Source organism: Pezoporus wallicus, unplaced genomic scaffold, assembly GCF_028554395.1.
Source record: "Pezoporus wallicus isolate ANWC-B61680 ecotype Strahan unplaced genomic scaffold, APGP_CSIRO_Pwel_v1 contig_4722, whole genome shotgun sequence".
In the NCBI taxonomy this organism is placed as follows: Eukaryota; Metazoa; Chordata; class Aves; order Psittaciformes; family Psittacidae; genus Pezoporus; species Pezoporus wallicus.
The window spans coordinates 1,785,310-1,811,304 of NW_026641840.1; the positions used below are offsets into that span (position 1 = coordinate 1,785,310).

The 25,995-nt window shown below is 46.2% G+C and overlaps 1 protein-coding gene across 3 annotated transcripts in view; it reads left to right on the forward strand.

The window, feature by feature from the left end:
* Positions 1-18,385, forward strand: part of LRGUK (leucine rich repeats and guanylate kinase domain containing) — a 54,318-nt gene extending 35,933 nt beyond the window's left edge. The window contains exons 16-21 of one of the 3 annotated variants that reach the window (XM_057425609.1): positions 1,905-2,062; positions 5,795-5,883; positions 10,937-11,071; positions 13,776-13,811; positions 16,915-17,084; positions 17,864-18,385. In XM_057425609.1, the coding sequence (XP_057281592.1) occupies positions 1,905-2,062; positions 5,795-5,883; positions 10,937-11,071; positions 13,776-13,811; positions 16,915-17,084; positions 17,864-18,009 (734 nt within the window). In that variant the 3' untranslated portion in view covers positions 18,010-18,385. The remainder of the gene's footprint in view (positions 1-1,904; positions 2,063-5,794; positions 5,884-10,936; positions 11,072-13,775; positions 13,812-16,914; positions 17,085-17,863) is intronic. The other 2 variants (XM_057425607.1, XM_057425608.1) reach the window with 2 other exon arrangements.
* Positions 18,386-25,995: the final 7,610 nt, after the last annotated feature.

Below are 25,995 nucleotides of genomic sequence, written 5' to 3' on the forward strand. Positions count from 1 at the left end.
CAGGTTACCAGCTGGGATGAAAGCAGAATATGACCTCTAAAATACTGGAGTAGAAGAAATAAGACACAGATATTATGATATTCAGAAGTTGTGCAATGTGGACTAACAAGAAGCTCATTTATGTGATCTTTCCTCTGACAACTCGAAGAGCCTCCGTGGTTTATGGCTGTCTTCGTTAGATCCATTGCAAAAGGAGGGTTAATCAGTTTGCTGAGTAACACAGAGCCAATATTCAGGACCTTCTGTGTGGCACAGAAGGCTGCAAATAAAAGTAGCTGAAGGGAGGGCGAGAATGTCTGAACGTTTTAATGAAGGATCGTGTAAAATTCATCAGTTCATCAGCTCAAGTAATTCTGTGTCCTGAAAGAATTAATAAATACTGATTTCCCAGTGGGCAAGAAAAGAAGCTGCTCCGCATATTGCATCATCCCAGTGCTACAGCAGTGAGGACCTTTCTGCAGGGTCTTATTTAATCTTAAACTACTGAAGTGAGACAGACTTCCTTGCCTTTTTTACTATGATATTCTTACTGTATATTGTTATTTATTTGTCTTAAAAACACTGGAGATGTTTTATCCTGAGAGGCAATAAAACCCACCAAACACCCAACTAGATTAACAGGAAAGAGAAAAAGGGGAGGATTAAAGAGAAAATACTTTTATATAATGATAGCATTTCCCAAGATCTATTCCAAGATCTATATTTATGTGTCGAAAGCTCCTTTAAAGGACTTTGTATTCCTCAGCAGTTCTGAGTGCTTTCAGTGAGTGACTTGTCACTAGTTACGGAAACTTCATTACTACTATTAGATTTTGGTAATCCTCTGGTCCATAAAGTAACTTTGAAATTTACTATGCACCATTAAATTCATTTAGAGCTTCATTTATAGGTGGTTAAATAAATTTAACTACCCTATTTCTCTGGATCATCTCTTCTTATGGACGCTGTGAAATAATTTATCTTAAGAAACTTGCCCCAAGGTTGGCTTTAATATGGACATTTTTAGTAAGATAGTAGCAGGGGGAAGATTGGTTGGGGGAGATTATGCTATGTTGTTAATTCTGGTTTTAATGAACTGCTCTGCAAGAGCTTTTGCTCACGGATAGAGTGAAAATAGTGGGAGAAAATAGATAAGTTCTGCTTTTATAAAGGTTTTTATACCAGAAGGATAATCCATTTCTGAGCTGATAATGCTTTGTACTTGCATTAGCAGCTTTCCTTCACAGAACCTGGTATTTTACAACTATTCATTATATAGCACAGCAGTCCTGTGGAGTATGTGTTGCTATTTGTATTTTTCAAATGAGGAAAGGGACATTTGTGTTAAAGACTGATTATTTGTGATGCTGGGCACCAAAAATCCCACTGAAGTTTTGGCAGTGTGAAGCTCTGCACCTCTGAAGGGGAGGCTTTAGATTTACTCACTTTCTAAGTGAGCAATTTACTGTCCCTGAAACAGAAGTCACCAATCTCCAGCCTCATCTCCTCTGTTTTTAACATCAGCTCTTCTGGTAGCTAAAACCCAGCAGTATAGAATCATTGAATGGTTTGGGTTGGAAAGGACCTTCGAATCATTCAATTCCAACCCTCTGCCATGGGCAGGGACACCTCACACTAGACCATGTCACCCAAGGCCATGTCCAGCCTGGCCTTGAACACTGCCAGGGATGCATCATTCACAGCTTCCTTGGGCAACCCATTCCAGTGCCTCACCACCCTCACAGTAAAGAACTTCTTCCTTATATCCAATATATATCCTTATAACCAATCCTTTAAAAGTTTCTTGAGTTATCTTTTGTGAATCCAGAACTGTGCCAAAAGCCAGGTGATGATAGTTGCAAATAACTGGTTTCTTTCTGCTTGCTGTAAGCAAAGTGGTGTTCAGAATGTCTTTTCCATCCCAGCTTCCAGAATACAGCTCTTACGGCAGCAACGATTCTCACCTGGTGGTGTAACTACTGGAACTATTCAGTCTTCATTTGTCAGTGAGTTCTTGGACTCTTCTGCCAAAAGCTATCGAGGAGGCATCTCAGAGAAACATGCTGCACAACTGAGGTCTATGGTAAGGAGCATTTACTCTAACCTTAGATAGAAATGATTACTTGAATGCAAAAAATGCATGTCAGACCTTTCTTTCTCCAGAAAAAATGGACTCCTGTTCTCTGGCTGTGTTTCATTCCAACAATATTTACCAGTTCCTCAGAGTTAAAGGCAGATTGAGGAGAAAGAGGCAGGTAAACTCAAATGAGAGGACAAGTTGTTGTTTCTGCTCAGTTTTACACCAGAGTAAATATGTTGATCCTAAACAGAATCCCAGACTGGTTTATGTTGGAAGGGACCTTAAAGCTCCTCCATTTCCAACCCTCTGCCATGGGCAGGGACACCTTCCACTAGAGCAGCTTGCTCCAAGCCCCTGTGTCCAACCTGGCCTTGAACACTGCCAGGGATGGGGCAGCCACAGCTTCTCTGGGCACCCTGTGCCAGCGCCTCAGCACCCTCACAGGGAAGAGCTTCTGCCTAAGAGCTCATCTCAGTCTCCCCTCTGGCAGGTTAAAGCCATTCCCCTTGGCCTGGCCCTACAGGCCCTCGTCAAAAGGCACGATTCCATCCAGTTGATTTCATCCAATTGTGTACTGGTGTAAGGCAGCTGAATATCCTCTTTCAGCTCTACAACAAGATATGAAATGATCCTATTCAGTGGCAATACTTAGATGCAGTTAAAAGGACAATGAAGATTACTTGTGACCGCCATCCTGTGGCAGTGGATAAACCCATCCAGCTGAGCCTCTCAGAGTGTATCTAGTGCTAACTGCCAGAGATCAGATTTAAGCACATTTTTCAGCTGCTTTTACTTTTCCAATCAACACATGCAACAACGTGCTTGGATTTCAAATAACCCCTTGCAACTCCAGCTTCATCTCTCTTCCTGGATTTTTCCTTCTCCTTAATGGAACTTTCCCTACAGGCATTCACCCTGCTTGCAGGCAGTGGAGGAGTGGGGGCTATGAAGCAGATGTGGCTAATGCTCATTTTATACCATGATGACAGGAGAAGGGGGGAAAGAAAAATGAATGCTTTAAACTATGTTCCATTCCAGGGTTATGATGTCATTATGATGAATGATGGCTTGGCCGCCATGACTTGCTCTACAATTTTGCCGCTATCTCTGTATTTATAAGTACCTCTGATGTTTAGGATTAGTGCTGTAGATGGAGGAGAGTAACAGAACCCCCCTGCCCCTGTTTCCCAGGCTTTCAAAAAGACTTTCTTAGATGTGGAGAAAGGTATGGTTAGAGAACCTCCCATCTTTCAGCTTTCTGAAACGAAATGCATCCTTTCAAGCTATGCAGAGCTCCAAAACCGTCACAAGTGCTGTTCATTTTCATGTTTCATAGAATTATAGAATCATGGAATGGTTTGGGTTGGAAGGGACCTTGAGTTCATCCAGTTCCAACCCCTGCCACAGGCAGGGACACCTTCCACTAGAGCAGCTTGCTCCAAGTCCCTGTGTCCAACCTGGCCTTGAACACTGCCAGGGATGGGGCAGCCACAGCTTCTCTGGGCACCCTGTGCCAGCACCTCAGCACCCTTACGGGGAAGAACTTCTGCCTTATCTCCAGCCTGACCTTCCCCTGTTTCAGTTTGAACCCATCACCCCTTGTCCTATCACTCCAGTCCCTGATGAAGAGTCCCTCCCCAGCATCCTTGTAGCCCCCTTCAGACACTGGAAGCTGCTCTGAGGTCTCCACGCAGCTTCTCTTCTCCAGGCTGAACAGCCCCAACTTTCTCAGCCTGTCTTCATACAGAAGGTGCTCCAGCCCCTGAACATCCTTGTGGCCTCCTCTGGACTTGCTCCAACAGTTCCATGTCCTTCTTGTGTTGAGGACACCAGAACTGCACACAGTGATGCAGGTGGGGTCTCCCAAGAGCTGAGTAGTGGGGCAGGATCACCTCCTTCGACCTGCTGGTCACGTTCCTTTTGATGCAGCCCAGGATATGGTTGCTTTCTGGGCTCAAGCACACAATGAAGCCAGCTCAGTTTCTCATCGACCAACACCCTTAAGTTTCTTTCATCCCAAGGTTTGTTAGTTTAGTATGAGGGAGAAGCCAGAGTATTTCTCACTTTGGTGGCACTCTGCCATCGCTCCTACCCCAGCAATTTATTTTTCTCCCCTTTTATTTAATCTTTCTTTATTCCTATTTTGAAAGTTTGCATTTTGTCAAGTCAGGCAGAAGTGGTTTATGACTAAGGGGGCCATCATTTACCTTGGGTTCCACTTACTTAGTGGCTGCAAGGCTCTTTCTTATTAGTCTCCTTGTTCAGGGCTGGTAATACCTTTTCCTTATTTACTGCACTAAGTTTCCAATATATTTTTACATGCAGAGGAAGCTTTACAGCATCAGCTGAAGTGACAACATAGTAAAACACTCCAGGTGAAACGCAGGTGCCTCTTAGACCATATTTAATGAGAAGAATGTAAATATGTCAGTGGCCTTCAAGTGAAATTTTGTCTAAACTGCTACATTTGGGACTGGAAATTATTATAGTGCTTTTGGCATCCAAATTGTGTGCTGTCACTGCAGTAACCACATTCCACTCCCACCGTGTAGAACTGGACAATCAAAACCAGGAAGAAATCAATGGGAATTATCCACAAGCAATATGAGAAGCAGGATCTGCTGCTCAGGGATAGACAGTAGATGTGATTCCTTGCAGCCTTATCCCTTGTGAGCATGCCAATTTTGTATGGCTGTAATTAACTGTACCAGGTATGAACACAAAGGTGTCTACAACTGTAATCTACACAGAAATAAAGGTGAGAACTGTATCTTCACCAAAAGAGAGCAAAACAAAGCACAAGCTTGGTGAGCACCTAAGGAGAGCCTTACTTAGTGTAAGTAATGAAAGAAAGCGAAGGAATCCACACCAGTCGTAATGTGAGCATTCCACAGATTTACCATATTCTCTTTCATTGCATCTACCATGACAAAACACCTCTATTACATGTGATTTAGCTATTAAACTGATAATTATCAATGGCTATTGGTTGATAAGAAAGCACAATTTAATAACTTTGTGATGTACATGTTAATGTATTTAAGGGCATGCTGCTGCTGCGTTTGTCTGACCTGAGGAACTATATTGTCCTACAGCACATGTTAACATGCCCTTAACACTCAGGACCACATTTTCCTGCTGAGATCATCATGTATTCATTGTACAAAGTCATTTAAACGAATGAAAACTTGCAGAAGGTTCTTTCTTTTAGTGAAGATATAATGAGCAATGAGTTCTTTCATTGGCGAGGGGGATATTGCTTGATACAGAGTTGGTAAAGCATTGCTGGAGAAAGGAGACAATGCATTTAAGATGAGGCAGAGGCAAATCTGACTGTATTCAGTCCCTTGGTAGTGAAAAGACAACAGCATAGCTAGAATTATCCCTACTCTAACATACTGGGAGGTTGGGACGCATCAAAAGTAGTTCTCTGAATGTATTTCTTCCTATTACCTCCTCGCACATTTTGACTACTGTGAAGAAATGGAGCTTCACTGGAGGTAAAGATCTTCATTTTTTTCAAAGGTAGCAGGATTTCAACCTAAAATTGAGTCTGTGTAGACTGGTGAATCACATTTAGCACCTTGTTAGTTATAATATAGCTCTGCTATTTTCCCAGAATCTATCAATTCATACACTCTGGAGCCTTAGCAAAGGAGAGGAGTATCATAACCAATTAAGTTACCATATATACTTTTAAGCTGCTGTCTAAAGTTGCTCATATTTCTTTATCAGGAAGAAGCTTCTTTCCAAAGACGTTTCTGTGCACTACGTCAGGCTCTGTCAGGGAAAGCACCTAATGCATCTGGCCAGCCCTTCCAAAGGTAAAGTAGAGTGGTTTCAGCCAAGTCCTTTGCAATCAAACGAGTAATGCCTGTTGGAAGGTTTCTTCTCCACTGCTCATAAGGATGAATTATTAGAAGCTGTCAGGGATTGCAGATCTCACAGACAACTCTCCATCACCCTGGTCTAGCCCTACAAGTGAATCACACACCGGCTGTCTTTTGACTCGGGAGTGTAGCATTCCCCAAATATATACCAAAAATATGTGAGGCAGAGCCATCCACAAGTAACTTGTCTAAAACTATGAAATTTATGTGTGTGTTTTGTCTGCAAGAGCAGAAAGGGATCATTTTTCTGGCAGCTCCCAGTCTTCCCCATGGCTTTTAGCACTCCTAGTAATTAGCGTTGGAAAGTCACAGCCGCACTCAGCACAAGGTTGGTTGCTGCAGTGTATCTCTGTTTCAAATAGAATCCCTGGATGTCTCTGTTTCAAATGCAATTTCTGAAAGCTGGTTCCATCCCTCATTTAATTTTTTACTTGTTTTATTTTTTTTTTATTTTAGAATTTGGGTCCTATCTTGTCTCTCTTCTTCTTCCTTATAGTCACAGCCTTGCAAAAGTGGTGTTAAAAGTCTATGAATCTCAATGTACCTTCTTTGATTGACCTTTTGTGGCACTCCTGCCTTCCCCTGCTTGTAAATCTTCCTAATCTGAATTCTTCTTTACTTGCTTTTCCTACCTGCCATGAAAAGGCTCACAGTGTTGACATTTAAAGTCTCACATAGGCCTCTAAAGCAGCCGTCATCAGAAAGGATAGAAAAGTTCATACCTTTCAGCCCATTTCAGTCCTGTATAAATGCAGTCACCAGCTGTAGGTACCAGATGTGTTTTATGAAAATCATTCCAATGACAAAGTCTGGAGATTGACTCTTAATAAAAGAAAAGAAAGAAATAACAAGGAAACCCTACTGAATTAAAGTGTCTCTAGAAAATCAACAGCCAAAGCTTATACACAGAGAGGCATAATTGTCATAGAATCCCAGAATGGTTCGGGTTGGAAGGAGCCCTAAAACTCACCAGGTTCCAAACCCTGCCATGGGCAGGGACACCTTCCACCAGAGCAGGTTGCTCCCAAGCCCCTGTGTCCAACCTGGCCTTGAACACTGCCAGGGATGGGGCAGCCACAGCTTCTCTGGGCACCCTGTGCCAGCGCCTCAGCACCCTCACAGGGAAAGACTTCCTAATATCTAATCTAATTATAACAATCATCATAATTATATCAATAAAATAATAAAGTGATAAAATAATAAAATAATGTCTAATCTAATTATGATGCATTTCCCAAATCTTTACTTAGAGAAAGAGGTTTCTAAGTAGCTGATTCATTCATTTTAAACTATGTTGAAATGAGAAGAAGAACAGAAATCAGTGTTTTCTTTTGCTGGATGTTTTGTGTTTGATTTAGCATTGCAGTATGAACTGTTCATGTGAGTCTTCCTGCTTGTTGCTCTTTACTCCCTTTATTTCACAAGATGCATCTTTTGGAAGCTGATTTTGGAGTTAAGTATTAGGCTGCTTTGGCAGAGCTGTCAGGCAGGTGAGAGCAAATCCTGTCACCCCCAATCAGTACTTGCAATTACCAGGCCTCAAGGGATAGGTGCACTCAGTGGAATTGGAGGCAAGAGTAGACAACATCCCATTCCGTACAAGATGTTATGTCAAGAGGGGCCATAAATATGAATGTTATAAAATGGTTGAAATGCTGAGAGAGAAGCTGAATCCTGGAAGGTAGCAATTAAATAGCGGAGAACCTGGTAGGTCAAGAGGTCCTCTCCACTGTTAGTGCATGGTTGTTCTATTGAGCAGGTTTATTTACACAGAATTGAATCAAGTTTTAAATACCCATCAGAGAGGGGCTTTCACCTTGGGAAAGCTCACCTCGGGTTTGGTGGTTCTTCATGGAAGAGAGGTTCAGAGAATCATAGAACACCAGGCTGGAAGGGACCTCAAGGATCATCTGATGCAACCTTTCTAGGCAAAGCATGCCCTGTTCCAATGCCTGACCACCCTCTTGGTGAAGGAATTGTTCCTAATATCCAATCTGTATATTAGGAAGAACCACTTTTGTGCTAGCATCATGCTGAGAGAGGACTGGGAATGTAAATAGGTGGCTGGGGACCAGAAATGGTGGAAGGCAGGGGCAGCTCAGCTTGCGTTTGAGCAGCGCTGCTGCAGAGAATGAGAGCCCTGCTTCAGTGTGGAATGGACCTAAATTGTATGAAATAGATGAAAGTGATGTCAAAAATGATATATTCCAAGAAGTTCCAAAGGTATGGTTTGAATTCTTGTGTATCTGTAAATATTAAAAAGATTCTTTAATGTTTAATCTCATCATTAGACATTTTAATCCAAACTGAAATATACTGCTCCATTTTCCTGAGTATGGGAATGTTAAAAGTGGTGTCACACAAGAATCTAACCTATCTTATTTATTGCAGACCCTCAGGCTTATCTACATAAATGTAGATTCTTAAACCCAAATTACTGGAAACCTGGCCTCTATTTTTTGCCTGGGGCTGTGTGCAGGTGTAATTGAAGTCATTTTGATGTCTCATTGCCTAACATAATGTACAAGCAACACTCGGTGGTTTGCTCTGAGTAATTTCACTAGTTGTCTGTGTATCTGAGGGTAATAAATAAGAGGTTGGGTTAAAGTCTCCTTCAAATCAGGCCTTTAGCTAATGATTAACTTCTTGAATTCCTCTAAATGTTGCTGAAAGAACTGGAGGAAGCAAGAGCAGGCAGCGCCGAGAGGAGGATTTATAACATTGCTTCTCTGAGTTGGAAGGAATTCATACCCTTTACAGTTTCACTGCCAGAACTTCAGAGAGAGAAAGTCTACAGCAGCCTTCCAGTGTCTGAAGGGGGCTACAAGGATGCTGGAGAGGGACTCTTCATCAGGGACTGGAGTGATAGGACAAGAGGTGATGGGTTCAGACTGAAACAGGGGAAGTTCAGGTTGGAGATAAGGCAGAAGCTCTTCCCTGTGAGGGTGCTGAGGCGCTGGCACAGGGTGCCCAGAGGAGCTGTGGCTGCCCCATCCCTGGCAGTGTTCAAGGCCAGGTTGGATGGAGTCTTGGGTGACATGGTCTAGTGTGAGGCATCCCTGCCCATGGGTGATCTTAAGGTCCTTTTAACCCAAACTATTCTATGACTCTATGGTCTGCCTGTGGCTGAGACTCTCTTCAGCTTGGATTTGATTACTGTGAGCATAAGATTTATGTGCACATTGTTCCAGAGAGCTATAGGACTGTTTGTGTTGGAAGGGATCTTAAAGCTCTTCCACTTCCAACCCCTGCCATGGGCAGGGACACCTTCCACTAGAGCAGCTTGCTCCAAGCCCCTGTGTCCAACCTGGCCTTGAACACTGCCAGGGATGGGGCAGCCACAGCTTCTCTGGGCACCCTGTGCCAGCGCCTCAGCACCCTCACAGGGAAGAACTTCTGCCTCTTTCAGTTTTATTTCTGTGCCCCTCTTAATGACAAAGCCAGGACGTTGTTCTGAACTCATGGATGTGCCTTTGCACAGGGTGCTCTTGAACTTCTTCAGCCTGTTTTCCCATTCTTTTTTTTTTTGTTTTCTGAGCTGAGGCATCCTGCTGCAATTTGAATTCTCCTCTGAGCCTAAATACCTATAATGACAGTACAAAACATGAGAGACGACACAATGGAGACATTTAGTGCGGAGGCAGAAGGTGAAAAACCATCCCTATCACACCTCTAACAATGCATCTTTTCCATAGCTGTTGGCCATGGTGGTTTAAGTTTATTTATCAGCTCAGTTGCAGCTTTCCAGAGTGGGTCACAGGTTCTGAAGCCAAACCTTTGCCCATTTTCCCATGGTTGCCCTTCGGTCCTGCCTTCAGATTCCTGCTTTAACCTCCCCTGTCAGGGGGTGTATTTCTGTGCTGTACATCAGAGGTCTTTGCTGAGCTTCTCTTCGTGTCTTCTTATTTTCATTTCCACCATGTGGATTTACAAGAACTGATTTTGAGAGCAGTCGGCTCTGGGGGGCATTAAAGGAATCAGGCCCTTTCACCTATGTAATTGGTTCAGATTCCAATCTGAGCTGATAACAAACAAACACCATTACCAGCTGGTGGTTGCTTGACAGTGAAACAATAACAGCTTGAGGCCTTACACTAGGGAAGCTTTATTTATAGGTGTTAATAAGAACAAACTAAAGAAAGGGAAATTTAAAGGCAAAGAGTAGAAAAACCTGGCTTGCAACGCAGTGTATTGGGCTAGGGACTGACTTCTGAGGAGGGGAGGGGAAAGCCTCATCACTGAAGCATCAGAAGACCCACAGAGGGGAACAGTCCTGCTCTGGCAAGATGAGGAGGTGTGAAAAGGCAATGAGAGATTCCAGCCTTTTTGTTTCCTATGGGAAACCAGCAGTGGTGTACTTGTTGCCTTAACAGCCTATGGTCAGACAGGGCTTGGAGCAACCTGAGCTAGTGGAAGGTGTCCCTGCCCCTGGCAGGTGGTTGGAACTTTATGGTCCTTAAGGTCCTTTCCAACCCAAATCATTCTGTCATTGTCTTTGGTTTTAGCTCTGTGGTTCAAGTCTATAATAATGAATAGTGGTGCCAATTACTGCAATAATAGTGATGCCAACTTTGGAATTACCAAGAGTGCTTTGCTTTAGGTGTTATACATGGCAGTGATGATGAAAACTCTCATCTTGTGAGTTAGTCACAGTCTCACCCCACTTCGTGTGTCTAATAAAAATGTCTCTATCTGAACAAGTTGCCCTACACTGCTGTCTCAATGGAGAGTGATTCATCCAGGCTGCTTTAGCTCCTTACTCAAGCTTCAGTTTATTCCTACTGTAGCTGTGACTGTTCCTCTCTATTTGCTATAAACAGAGCCTGGATTACTACCCCCAACTGCTTATATTGCTGCTTCTCTCCCACAGGAGATAACACTCCCCTCCAGCTGAACAGGTCTTTTGAACTCACTAAGCTCCAATGAAGCTATCACAGTATAGAAATGCAGGTAACAAGCACTTTATTTTCTTTCCATATCATTTCAGGGACCTGGCAGCCACTCCTGCACCAGGCAGCTCCCATCAGCAATTCCTGGAACCAATAATGTATGCTTCTGTGCTCTCAGATGGAAGGAATATGACCCAAGACCAGAGCTTCCCCCTGAGTAACCCAGTGGGCCGGTGAGTTCAGCTTCTGAGACAGCAGATCATCGCTGGGTGGAATGAAGGTTAATGCTGCAGTGTGCAAGAACTAAAACCATTTCCCAAGCTAATGCAGTTGTCTCATCTGCTACATCAACAGCCTTATTAAGCACATGTCCCTGCAACATAAACCAAAGTCTTGCCATTCGTGGGACTGGTTTCATTTACACACCATAATTCACATACACAGAAAGAGAATTTTGAGAGCTTTCTATCAAGAGGATATTTGAAGGGAGAAAGATGCTGAAAGAAACTTGGTCCAGTATAGAAAAACAGAACTTGAGTGAAAAATACATTTTTAAAACAAATTTACCAGATATTGCTATCAGGGTTATTTCTCATTCTTTCTTTAGAGGAGTACCATAGTTACCATTTGGGAGGCTCTGGTGATCTTCACATTCATATCTCATCCATGATAGCATCAGATCCCATCACAATACTGAGCACTGTAATACCTTTACCTTCTCTTGCTATCTCAAATACTGCTACTATGCTTCATATCTTGTGCAGCATCTCTGTTCACGAGTGATGAACATCCTCATTTACTCGTACCACAGCTAAGCAGGCTCTGAGGTATGAGAGGGAAACATCTCCCTATCTCATTTAAAGCTTGTAGAGAGGTGAAGGTAGAAGAAGATATGAAAAGGCTACATTTTCAGTGCCTTCAGCTATATTTTCCTGACTGGCTCTGCAGGTACACATTGCCTCTTACAGGATGGCTGTGACTTACTCTAATGGTCCTGTTTCATAAGTACATCTGAGCTCTGGCTGCCAACAAGCCTGCCTGCTGCTGTGGCAGTGACATTGCAGCTTTTCTATGCAGCATCCTGGGTAAGATTTGCTTTTTCCCCTCTCCTGGCCATCTGTTGTAATCCCATGCCCAGATGGGATATACAGAAACAGCCGGATGCCACACAGCATGACCTAGAGAAGCGTAACACACCAGATCCCCATCCACACTAGGAAGTAGGTGTGTGCTTGTAGCCATCCTCTGCTCACTCTTCACAAACTACCACAAAGTTCATCTGAAAGCTTCAACTTGAATGAGCTAAATTGAATGGCTTAGAGTGAGCTATGCTGTCTTGCTGTTGGTAAACTTGAATTGGATGATGGGTTCAACCCCATGTTTGCTATCTTGTTCTAATCCCATGCAAACCAATATACCTTTCCTGCTCTATTTAAACACATCATGCTGTGGATTTGCCACCTCTGTGTTTTCACACCTTGTAAAAATCATTGTTAAATAACCTCCTAAACACACATAGAATTATAGAATCATAGAATAGTTAGGGTTGGAAAGGACCTTAAGACCATTTAGTTTCAACCCCCTGCCGTAGGCAGGGATGTCTCACACTAAAGCATGTCACTCAAGACTCTGGCCAACCTGGCCTTGAACATTGCCAGGGATGGAACATTCACAACATCCTTGGGCAACCTGTTTCAGTGCCTCAGCACCCTCACAGGGAAGAACTTCTGCCTTATATCTATCCTGAACTTCCCCTGTTTCAGTTTGAACCCATCACCCCTTGTCCTCTCACTCCAGTCCCTGATGAAGAGTCCCTCTCCAGCATCCTTGTAGCCCCCTTCAGACACTGGAAGCTGCTCTGAGGTCTCCACGCAGCTTCTCTTCTCCAGGCTCAACAGCCCCAATGTTCTCAGCCTGTCTCCATACAGGAGGTGCTCCAGCCCCTGAGCATCCTTGTGGCCTCCTCTGCACTTGCTCCAACAGCTCCATGTCCTCCTTATGCTGAGGACACCAGAACTGCACACAGTGCTGCGAGTGGGGTCTCACAAGAGCACCTCTGGCCGGGATCCCCTCCTTTGACCTGCTGGTCACACTTCTGGTATGAGGCAGCTTTTCACATTAAATCAGACCAGTGAGAAATGCCGAGCATCTTTGTGAGATTTCAACCCCTTCACCTCATCCCTCACGTGTTAAACAGAACTTCGAGCTAAGCTTGCTGTTGTAAAAACCCCTGTGTTCCTTTTCTATCCTACAGAGACTGTGCTCTCTCTGTGATGTACTACCTGCCACTGTAATTACAAGTAGTTAATTAGCATGCTGTTAAAAAGGGCAAAACCACAGGCCTCTGCAGACTCATTTGTCCTGAGTATTTGTGCCATGGTGGAGTGTGCTGAGGGGGAACAGAGTGAGTGTGTGAGAGAAACCAAGTGCGTAATAAGTTGCTGAGGGATTATGCATCATCTGTCCTTAGCAGGAAGCAGCAAGACCTATAACTCAAGTGAGTGCGAAGCTCTGATGAGTTGTAAAGGTCTTACCCTTCGCATATGGGAATAAATATGTCTTTCTACTCCACCACATTGTGGTGTTTTGACTTCAGCACTGTTTTCATTTAGCGCTGTTAATAACACAGTGGGAAAACAACTGTGAGGAGAGGAAAAGCAAACTGCTAATCTGATTCGTTTTCCGTGCGTGCAGCATGGCCTACAGCAAACTGGTAGAGAGTTGTGTTGCCAGCTCCTTTTGCAAGGGAAATACGGGAAGTTGGGAAGGAATTTGCTTGGAGGAGTGATGGATGGAAACGCTGTTGTGTAGATGTGTTTGAAACCCCCCCGTATCTGAAGCATTGTACAACCTGCAGTTATCTGGTTTGAATATTGAGGTGCTTTAATATGTTCTTCTTTCTCTCCAATTTCATGCTTTCAACATTTGGAATGGAAGAAAGAGTAAAGTAAAAAAAGCCATCAAGGGGAAAGAGTACGTATGAATGCGTTGACCTGTGAGCACAGCAAGTGAAGGAAACACTGCTTTCCAAGAGCAGGGTTATCTCACATCAAGAACAGATTAGTCTCTCTCTCTGCATTGCTGAGACCATAGCTATGCTCTCCTCCTGGGAAGTAACCTACGATGACCTGGTCTTTCCTGATCTCACTAAAGAAAACACTGTGCTAGTTTCCAGGGACTTCTCAAGTCCTCTGCTGGAGGCTGACCTCTCCCACACATGGAAGTGTGGATTATGTTTGCCTGAGGTGCCATTTGTTTTCACTCACAGGCTTAAGCAATTTATCATCGCCTTTGGTGAGTAGCAGTCCTTTAGGGCAATAGATCTTACAACTGTACTTTAAAGCACTGCTACTCGCCACAGGCAATGATAAATTCTTTGGGTCCCTCTCTGCTGTATTTCATCACTCACTTTAACCAAGCAGAAGTATTTGTAAGGTTGTTGAAACGATCTGGTTACAGCATAATGAGGAGAGGAGACACAAAGTGCAGTGAGTTGGAGAGTAGAAACTTCTTAATCATAGAACACTGCCAGGGATGGGGCAGCCACATCTTTTCTGAGCACCCTGTGCCAGCACCTCAGCACCCTCACAGGGAAGAGCTTCTTTATGTCTAACCGAAATCTCCTTTGTACTTTAAAGCCATTCCCCCTTGTCCTATCACTACATTCCCTTCTGAAGAGTCCCTCTCTATTTCTTCTCCTGATATCTTCTCCCTAACTTTTTCTTGTATGTACAGGCTGTGGGCTGTGCCTTGATACGGGGCAATTCAAACCTCACCCCACCGTTCTATTCCATTCACTTCTACCAGTGACAGAAATAGAAAGCAGACAAAATCAGAGCAACTGCCACAGTTTTTATTCTTGTATAAGCACCTTTTCACACTGAAGACAAGGAGACAGCGTTCTCCATGTCAGGACTCCCATTAGCTTCTGTACTATGCCTGTTTGCAAGTTTGAGGGTGGAATAAGAACCTCACCTACCATTTAACAAGGAGCTGACTCAAATATTGAATTGCACATCCTCATTCCTGCCAAACGCAAGCAAATGAGAAATGTCCATCAACTGAAATACTACAACGTCATGTGCAACGATGTACGTTAGGGTTTGGCAGCCCAGTGCAACCAGAATCTAAACAGGATCTGTAGCAGGCCAGTGCTTTACTCCTCAACTCATTACCGAGGGAAAACTTTAAAGTCAGGACACACAGAATGGTTTGGGTTGGAAAAGACCTTAAGATCATCCAGTTCCAACCCCCCAACATGCCTGCTTCCCCTATAAACGGTCTCTTTTCTGTGCTGAGGCTGTCAGGAAAGGACTAAGGATACCTTGTCCAAATTCATTCACAGGTCACCTGGCAAAGGCATAGAGGCAAATTCTCAGCTCCTCTGTCCCACACTTCCCAAATACCTTGGACATCTACATGGCAGAGACCCCATAAGCTCTAGTTTCCCACTTACCTTTGATGTCGTTCTCATTAAGCAGCTTTACAAGAATCCTTAATTAAGTTAAATGCTTCCTGTAACACTTGTACTACAAAAGCCTGAGTGCCTGCATTCCCTTTACACCCTGCCCAGTGGTACATGATCTATTTCCAGGCTCTACCTTGTCTTCTGCCATTTAAGAAAGGAACAGCTGAGGAGGAAAGCCATGGAGATTGTTGTTGAGTACCTTTGGAGGCTGGTTTTTAACACACCGCGTTCAAGTAGTTGCAGCTAGAGCTCCATGGGGGTTAATTCTAACCATGTGTATCTATTTTTAGCCTTTATTCGTAGGTGGATGTGTGACTGTGTTCTCTGAAGCAAAAAGCAGTAGTCAGCCTTTTAGAAACTGGAATAGATGCTGTTGAAGAGTCCAAGGTGCTGTTTATACTAAGCCTGGATTTACTGCTTCTAGTTATTTCTCATCCCTGCTGCAGTTATGTCTGATGAGTATTACAGGCAGCTAAAATGAGATTACAACTAGGGTTAAGCACTTGGCTGGAGCACTGGGTGTTTGATGAGCATCCTTGGGTGCAGTGGACCTCAGAGGAAGACGTCAGCACTCAGTACATTAAGGGATAAAATATCCTTTTACCTTGAAGGCAACAGAAAAAATCCCATAGTCTTCCATAGTACATCTATCTAGTGACAAGATAATTACCTGTTTCTTATGGGAGAACCTCACTGTTATATCTCATTATTCATGATCCTTTCTTCTTATTGTATGGGTTTATTCAAATAGCACTGAAATACTTCCTTTCCTTTCCCCACAACACTGTAATCACAGTTATTCTCACAAGCTTAAACACTTCTTGCAAGAATTAGAGGGTGAAATTCCTTTGGCCTGCCCCATGGGTAAGGTCAGGGTGAATAATCTTCCTCCTAGGCTCATAAATCTATGAATTAGTTTCTCTCACCTAGACCCGAACAGTCCTTTCTGTACAGAGACATTATTAATTATTTGAAGCATTGCTCCAGAAATACGTAACAGTTTTGCATGAAATAGGTAGTTATTGATCCTTCCATATCAATCAAGGCCTTTTCCTTACTTATCTTGACGTAAATTGATAGTCTATAGAGGGAAATGGGAAGGCTTTAGCAGAACGAGCTACAACACGGTCGTTATCATTGTCAGGGTCTCAGACCATTCGTGTTTTGGCTTTTCTGCAAGAGACATAACAGGTCAGAGGTGCTTTGGATACTACTCACTGGTAAATGACTGCTCATGGTTTGTGTTGTCACTGGGGTACTACAGAAACGCTTCTTTTCGAGGCAGTTCCTCTTTTCTTTCACTCACCAAGAGAGAACATCGAAGATGGATTTAGGAACAAGGAGCCCTGAGTTCTGATCTCAGATCTGGAGCTGATGCACTGTCAAGTGGCTGATGAAATCAATAAATTCAGATGGAGAGAGGCAGTAGCTGTGTTTGCTAGCACTAGAAGTTTTGTGATGTGTAAAGCTTTGTGTAACCGGTAAGTACTGGGATTTATTTCTGTCTCTTGACTGAGTCGTGTGACTGCAACATCAGTGGTACCGTCAGGCTTGGTGCGTATGCTATTTTATTGCTATTTTAAAGGATGAATCATTTCCTCCTCTCAGCTGCAAAGAATCTGGTCCTGCCAGGGGACGATTCCTAATCTCAGCTGGTTCATCTGCTGCTGGAGGTCTGCCTGTTCGGAGCCCTGTTCCTCATGCTCACCTCCCTGAAGAAGCCAAAGCTGAGCATCAAAATCCAAGAAGAGCTGAAGATGGAGTGCGCAGATTGAAAGGTTTGAACCACATTTTGAACCACTTGGAACAGGCTTCCCAGGAAAGTGGTGGAATTAGCATTCCTGGAAGTGTTCACACACTGAGTAGACAAGGCCCTCAGTGACATGGGTTAGTGGTGGCCTTTGCAGTGCTGGATAAAGGTTGGACTGGATCTTAAAGGTCTCTTCCAACCTGGTTCATTCTGTTCTATATTCTATGTAATAGAATATAGAACAGCTTTGCTCAGGCTCTGCATCTTACTATAAAAGCAGTAGCTTTGGGTTACAGAGCAGCTTCTTCATGCTTCTAGTAATGACACTTTTAAGAAGCAAGGATATGTTGGAACTAGATGATCTTAAGGTCCTTTCCAACCCTAACTATTCTATGATTCTACAATACTTTGATGTGGCAGACTCATCACAGTGTGAACGCAACACACTCAATACAGCAGCTTTCCCTCAATGAACTTCCTGAGAAATTAGCTAGTGTCTGCTTAGGTGTAAAGTTACTCTTCCATACGTAGAGGGAGAGCAGTCACTACCTGAAGGTGTTGCTCATCCCTCTTTCCCCAAAACACTGGCTTTTCAGCTGCAGATTTGTGGGAGCTGTGGCTGCCCCATCCCTGGCAGTGTTCAAGGCCAGGTTGGACACAGGGGCTTGGAGCAAGCTGCTCTAGTGGAAGGTGTCCCTGCCCGTGGCAGGGGTTGGGACTGGAGGAGCTCTAAGGTCTCTTCAGCCCAAACCATTCCATGATTCTATAAACACCCTCTTAGTGCTTCTTCACTTCTTATTTCTGCAGACACTGAATTCTCTGCTGAGAACCCCCAGAGAAAGCACAGCAAGTCCAAGGCTGGTTCTTCTCAAGTGCCTCAGCTCAGCAACTGGGCAGGCTCCAAACCTGTCCTACCTCCAATCCCATCGGGGAGGAAGAAGACCACCCATTGATGGCCTCTACTAGCCAAGCCTTTGTTGGGATTACACTGACTCTTTCTGCCTAACAGGAACAGTGATTTTTATGTATCTATTTCTCTTCCACAAAGCAAACTCTATGAAATATTATTCCTAAATCCATTTCTAATTAATTCTCCCCAAAAAAAGGTTATGTATTTATAACTTGATTAAAAAAGTAATTTCTCTATTCCCCAAAGCTAGAAATTATTTCCCCAGGCACTCCCAGCTGGGAAATGGTGTGGATTTTATTCCTAACAGCCACATGACCACATCTTCCATTAACTTCTCTCTTTTCTTCCTCTCCTATGTTATAGGTTTAATTGAGGTGTGGGAGCACTGGGGTCTCTGTTAATGTTGTCTATATTGTAGGAGTAGTGAAGGACTTTGTGAAATGGTCAGAGTTGAGTTGAGAGTTAAAACGACTTCCAGACCTCTTTGTTGTTTAATGAAATGTGGTTTTTTGAAGGGATGAGTCCCAGCTCTTGGATTTGCAAGTGTATTTAAACAGCCCAGTGAGGAGCCATCAGGGAACCTGAGTAGAATGGCTGAGGGCTAGCTGAAGCTGTGAGTAGTGTGTGAACATTTGTTCTCCTCTATGCGGAGTAGGAGCTCTGACAAGTAAATAAACCTCTTGAATTAATGCTTGTCCTGCTTAATTTTCATTACCATCTACTTAGAGAGCAGACAGTGAAGCCCCTTTGCCCCAGCAGCTTCCCATGAGGAGGGGGCATTTGCTATTCCTATTGCAGCGTGGATCTTTGCATGCACACAAGACAGCACAACTCGTTGCCACAGTGTGGAGTCAGGGCCATGGAAGAGCTCTGCCTGTTCACAGTGTGGCCAAGGGGTTTTGGTGATTAAATAGGATAAACTGAACAAAGGAGCTCAGCTCATGGTAACTAATGGATAGATACAGATAGCCTTGACCTTAAATTCCAGTAGGGCCTGGAAAACAACTCAGCTTTTTATTAAGTAGTTCCCTTTCCATAGAGCTCTTTCCAGCTGAAGGACAACAGCATCTTTTTCATATCACTGATTGTGACAGAACAAAAAGCCAGGCTGCTCCGTGGCCTGGTTTCAGAAGGAGTTCAGAAGCTGCACTTTCAACCTTAGTGGGTGTTTTGCCAATGCAGTTCCACAGGGGTGAGTACCCAGCTGCCACTGGATACCGACCCGACCTTCTTCAGCAAACCACAGAGGGCTCCTCGTGGCTGCATTCCCTCTATAAATACCCTTGCAGAAGCTGGCCTGGCTGTTACAGTGGCTACGTGGAGCACTGACAGGGATGCTGATGGGTGTATTGGGCTTTGCTGGTTTAGAGGTGACAGTTTTGCCATGCACTGGACCAGGTTGCTTTAGGAAGTTGTGGATGCTCCATCCCTGGCAGTGCTCAAGGCCAGGTTGGACACAGGGGCTTGGAGCAAGCTGCTCTAGTGGAAGGTGACCCTGCCCATGGCAGGGGTTGGAACTGGATGAGATTTAAGGTTCCTTCCAATCCAAACCAGGCTGGGATTCTGTGGTTAATGAAGGTACCTCGTGGCTCATACACAGCAGGGCCAGGGGTGGTCACACCTCCTCACTTGTTACACAGGTAATGCAGTCAGTGCAGATAAATGTTTTCTCCAGGACACAAACGCAGAAACCCATGCTCAGGCCTCTGCAGCCCAAGTTCATGTCTGGAAAATAAGGGCAGTGGATGGTAAGTAACACCCCAGTCACATCAGTGCCTCTTCTCCTTCCATTCCTGCCCAGTTCTCCAAGCTGAGACCACTTCCACATTCAGCCCCAGCTCTCCACTCTTCCCTTGGAAAGGTTACTTCCTTCAGTGTAAAACAGATCAAACCAGGACAAGTTATCCCTGAATCGTGATGAATTTCCCCTGCTTGAAGGGTGCAACCCTTGCAAAAGAGCATTGCACACCTTAAGTGAATGAGCACGGAAGCTTCAAACTGCTCCTCTTTACAGGAATGTCTTAAATGTGGAGCTCTTCAGTGTAGGAATTGTATCTCTATTTTGCTTATAGAGAGCTGAGCATACAGGTTACTCTTATTTCCCGGTTGTAAAATCCTTTGCTCTTTTGTGATCAGGGTATTGCATTTGTACCAGACAATAATGTTTGAAGAGAATCTCCTATTTTGCAACCAGTTCTTGGGTCCTGAGCTTTCAATTACTTCCAAATGTGGCATGTTCAGTGGGGTTCATAGAATCATGGAGTGGTTTGTGTTGGAAGGGACCTTAAAGCTCCTCCAGCTCCAACCCCTGCCACAGGCAGGGACACCTTCCACTAGAGCAGCTTGCTCCAAGCCCCTGTGTCCAACCTGGCCTTGAACACTGCCAGGGATGGGGCAGCCACAGCTTCTCTGGGCACCCTGTGCCAGCGCCTCAGCACCCTCACAGTAAAGAACTTCTTCCTTGTATCTAACGTGAATTTCCCCTGTTTCAGTTTGAACCCATCACCCCTTGTCCTATCACTCCAGTCCCTGATGAAGAGTCTCTCCCCAGCATCCTTGTAGCCCCCTTCAGACACTGGAAGCTGCTCTGAGGTCTCCACACAGCTTCTCTTCTCCAGGCTCAACAGCCCCAATGTTCTCAGCCTGTCTCCATACAGGAGGTGCTCCAGGCCCTGAGCATCCTCGTGGCCTCCTCCGGACTTGCTCCAACAGCTCCATGTCCTCGTCATGTTGAGGACACCAGAAGTGCACACAGTGCTGCAAGTGGTGCCTCACAAGGACCTTGTGTGGAAGCGAGACATGGGAATTTCTAAGGAAGAAGCCAGTTCAGCCAAATACCCCGTTTCTTTCCTGCTTTCCCTGACCTTTTCCTGCTGCGCTCTCACTTGCTCTCTTCCCCCTCGCCAGCCCCCCACAACTCAAGCTGCAGCCCCCATGTACAAGGATTCACCCCCAACCAACTGCAGTCTGCTGAGCCGCCCTTTGTCTCCTGCATCCTGAAGCAGGGAACATCTGCTTGAGCCTGGAGGCTGTTGTGCTGCTGGGGTGTAAGGTTTACGTTTCATTGTGCCAGGGAACTCTGTTTTCCTTGGCAGGAAGCGGTTGGGATTACAGCAGGGTCAGTCACTCATAGTCAAACAAAGCTCCGAGGCTTGAGTTTCACAGAGGGGACTGTACCAAGCTGTTGAATTTCCCCTTTTTCAGTGAAACATTCAATATTCAATAGAATCAGGAGCTGTGGTGGCTGCCTCGTGAATGCAAATGGCTTTACCAGCCACGGGGAGCTGCGTGCTTACCACACGCGCCGTCTCATGGCCCGGTGTTAGGCGCGGGTGAACCACGGCGGAGGGAAACGGCACCGATTTGTGTTGTCCCAGGAGGTTTTCCATAAGCACCGGATCAGAATCCGGGGATTCTGTATCCCTGCTCAAATGCTGTCTTCGAGGTGAAGCGCAGGAGACTGTGCCCATGCAAAAGCGTTTTGGGAAGCCCAGAGCAGCTCTTTCATCCTGATTCCTGCCCTAGGTCAGCAGCAAGGCGGTAGGAGGCAGGATGCAGATGCTGTAGGGTAAAGAGCTGCTGAATGAAGGGGTGGAGAGTTTGTCAGACATAAAGGGATGGTGTTTTCATATAGACCTGTGCCTGAAGGAGAGGATGTGAAGTTTTCTGGCTGTAAGTTGGATGCAGAGTGAAGAATCCCCCCCTACAGGGGCTGTAGAACAGGTCCGTACCCCTGGACCTAGGACAGGCAGAACTACTGGACATCCGCTGAGCATGTCAAGTGCTGAAGGCCGAGATGCTCCATGGACAACCACAGTGTGTAGGCAGCCAGGGCAACCTGCTGTGGGCTTGGTTAGAAGACAACAGCAGAAGGCTGGTGGTGGCTTGGGCTCTCCAGCACCCATTCCCCACATTAGTAGCTGTATATTAAACAAATGGGCACAAAACGGTTGGGTTTGGCACTCTGACCTCATCTCCCTGCCTCATTCCTCCACTAACCCCACTGACACCAACCCCAGAAACCCTAGAACCGCTGGCAGAGGCTTGACTTGCTGGTGACACCGCTCCAAACCCAGCAGCTACACCTCTCTATTGTATCCCTGTAACCGTGTCCTGCAGACAGATGAGGAACAGCTCCCAGCACTGACCAAAGGGCTGTTTATTTCCCTGCTGATCACACACATCCATCTCCAACCCTGAAGCTCCATGTCACGCCCTGGCAGTGTCTGGCTGCCCCATTCCCTCTTGCCTGCTCCCTCAGGAGCTTGTCTAAGGGAAGATGCTGCAGAATAGACTGCTGTTTGGCAGCTGTCAACGTGAATTAGGGTTTAACAGCCTTATGGGGCAGAGGGTGAGGAGAGCTGCTGCTCAGTGTGATCACACCAAACACCCGGGTCCCTCTTTGAATCCCTCACTCAAGGGAGAGACAGAGAAGGGCTTGAAGGAGACCCAGGAGGTCCTTGCCGGGTCTCATCCTGCACTGCTGGGGTGTTGCTTCAGCAGCCCCAGCCTGCAAACCACTTTGAGTTCCCCGTTCAGCTACCAGTTGTCCCTTCTAATGCCAAGGTGTGTTCCACCAGCTTCTCCCCGTGGTGACCCTTCATCAGGGACTGTAGGGATAGGACAAAGGGGAACTGGTTTAAACTTAAACAGGGGAGATTTAGGTTAGATATAAAGCAGAAGCTCTTCCCTATGAGAGTGCTGAGGCGCTGGCACAGGGTGCCCAGAGAAGCTGTGGCTGCCCCATCCCTGGCAGTGTTCAAGGCCAGGTTGGACACAGGGGCTTGGAGCAAGCTGCTCTAGTGGAAGGTGTCCCTGCCCGTGGCAGGGGTTGGAACTGGGTGAGCTTTGAGGTCCCTTCCAACCCAAACCAGTCTGGGGTTCTGTGGTCTGTGGGTCTGGAGCCCCCTGGCACGGAGTCAGCCCTGCCCACCCTGTGCGGGCTCCGCACTAAATCTTGCTGCTCGGACAAACCCTCCCAGTAACCCTCACAAAAGATTTCAAGCTGCTGATACGTTTCCCTGCCTCACGTAAGGCAGGGGCAGGGGAACCCTGGGGGCTGAGCCTGAAATCCATTTCCTGCAGGGAGGAGGCGGCTCCTGCATTTTTATCACGTGTGATTTTCCCTGCGCAAGCAGAAGCACGCAGATGTAAATCAGCGCCCATCCCCGAGGCATCAAGGCTCCACAGTGAGAGATCCCCCATGCTGAGGGTCCTCCCAGAGAAGACATCACTGCTGGAGACACCAATTTCAAGACCCATCTGAGACCCGGCTTCAGTGTGCGCTTGAGCCCAGAACCCCCCTGTGTGCTGGGCTGCACCCCCAGAGTGTGAGCAGCAGCTCAGGAAGGGGATCCTGCCCCTCTGCTGCGCTCTGGAGAGACCCCCCCTGCAGTCCTGATCCAGCTCTGGGGCAGCAGCACAAGAGGGACGTGGAGCTGCTGGAGCGAGTGCAGAGGAGGCCACGGAGATGCTGCGAGAGGGCTTGGTATTATGGAACTTCATCTTCCCCTTTGCAGTGGTCTGGAGGCCTTGATGCACACAGCTGAGCACCACTTCTCAGCCTAAGACTCCACCAAGTTCAGCTGTGTATGCTAAGGACTACATGGCCAGGTTGGACAGAGCCTTGGGTGCCATGGTTGAGTGTGAGGTGTCCCTGCCCGTGGCAGGGGGTTGGATGATTTTAAGGTCCTTTCCAACCCAAACCATTCTGTGATTCTGTGATTTGACATAAGCCAGACAAAACCGAAGGAATTCAGTTAAAGGAATTCAGCTCACCATACTTAACAAAGGAACAGAGGAGATGGATGGTCCCCGCTTGGGGCGGGCTGCAGAGAGGGAAGGAAACAGCCACAAGAGGGTGTCTGCTGGCACCACAGGCTGATGGCACATCGCTGGTTGAGCTGCCATTCCCTGTCAGCCCCTATGAAAGAGGAGTAGGAAGAGGAGATTTGGGGAAGGCAGCTTCTCACCTCGTGGCAGCATCGATGTTAGACTGAAGCACAGATGGGGCCACGCGTTCTGGGTAGGATCAGCAAGCCCTGGAGGACACACGTGAGGAGCACATGGGGTAGGGGAGGCCTGGGGGTGCTGGTGATCGAAGGCACTCTGGAGGTGTTTCAATGCAGGAGGGATGGATCTTGCCCTCAAACCCCAGCCAGGCTCAGTCTCTCCTACCTTCTCTCATATAACAGCAGGACAAGTTGTGTGCTGATTTCAGAGCCTCAGGAATTACTTGACTTCAGAGCTCCGTGTATTTTCCAGTCACCAGCAGCCGATTCCAGTAGCACAGCATGGATGGAGAAACAAACCCCACACGCTTTGAAGAGGATACATATACATAAGAGTTTACTTCATATACTAAAAACCCAACAAAAGCATCACCCTAAACCCAACCAACCAACCCAAAAGCTCAACCCTGATCAAAAAGCTTTCTGGCTCACCCCCTTTTCCAGCCCCTGCTGAAAAATCTGTGCTATTACCTCTAGAACATTAAAACCAAGCACAGCAGTAGCCCCATTTTCGGGGGGGGAGAAACCTGGATTTAAATACTGCTTTTGGCTAACGGGGTCCCTTCTTCATGGACCTTTCTTTGTCTCGCAACTGGGCAAGCTCAATGCTCTCCTGCAGCAGGAAGGGAATCGCTGCATCTTCTATGACACTGTAAGTTATAAATACACAGAAAGACACGAGTCACATAAAAATACCCCTGACAACAACGACTCTCAACCCATCGCTGACACTTGGTATGAGAGAAGGCCAAGGACAGCACATGGTTCAAAGGAGGGAACCCAAGTAGCCCCAAACCTACCAGGAGGACAGGAATTGGAGACAAGATGTGATCTGGAAACGAAGAGTGACCTGGTGAGTGGCTATGTACAGGTTACTCTCACTCAGGCACTGCTCAGCTATTGCTCTGCTAAAACCCCACCAGTTACTCAGTCCCTGATGCTGAATTTGTGGTGCCTTCCCCTCCCTGCCCATTGCAGCTGAAGCTCTGTGTTAACAGCTTTGAGGAGCAATATCCTTCCTCCTGGAGCCCACGCAAGGAGATGGAAGGGGGAGCTGACCCACAGGAGGTGCTGGGAACCACTGTCCCCCTCTACTGAATCCTTGGAAACATCCCATGTCTGACACTCAAGAACCAAGAGGTTTTCCAGGCTCAGGAAAAATCAAAACCCTTCACAGCACCTCAGGAAGGAGCCGTGGGTCCCATCAGCATCATACCACTGTTGGGATGGAGTCAGGTCACTTCCATAGTGGTCCATAGACTGCTGGGCTCTGGGTCGGTGGCTAACACCATGCTGACAACACACCAGTGCTTCAGCACTTGCACTGCATCAAGGCTTCCCCTTTTCCACTCACCAGTGATTAGACTGGTGAGCAAGAAGCTGGGAAGGGGCATGTCTGTGACACAGGTAAAGAACAGCAACAAAACCACCAGGGAGGAGGTTTTGGAAAGGTGGCCATTGCTCAGGATGGGCTGGATATAGCTCTAACAGTGGGAGATGGGTTGGAAAGCTGTTGGGATGCTGGGTGGCAGAGTAACAGTCTGTCCTTGGCCAAGCTGGATGTGAATGAGGTTGACATTCTGGATGCTTTAACTATCACAGCAGAGCAGGGACAGCATCACGAGGATGGGAACAAGGTGCTCCAGGACAACTGAGGCAGCACAAAACAGTGCTCCTCGTGCTCCAAAGCTGAGACAACTTGCTCTGCCCAACACTGAGCAGCTCCCAGAAGAGCTGCAGCTGCTGCTCCTCAAATCTCTGGCCACACGTTGCCTGCACTCATTGGGACACACACCCAAAGCTCTTGGAGGCACCAATTCTGCACCAGTTGGATGCTGCTATGATGCACAGAAATGCCACAAGCGATGCTGATGCCCAAGGGGCGGGAGAAGAGATCCAGGTGACGGGAGAGCAAAACCAGCCCCCAGCAGCAGAAATAAGCTCAGTTGTACTGGTCCTGAAGTTCCTTGGCATCATTTGAACCCTGAGGTGGGGCTGGATCTGGGGGTGAGGGGGGA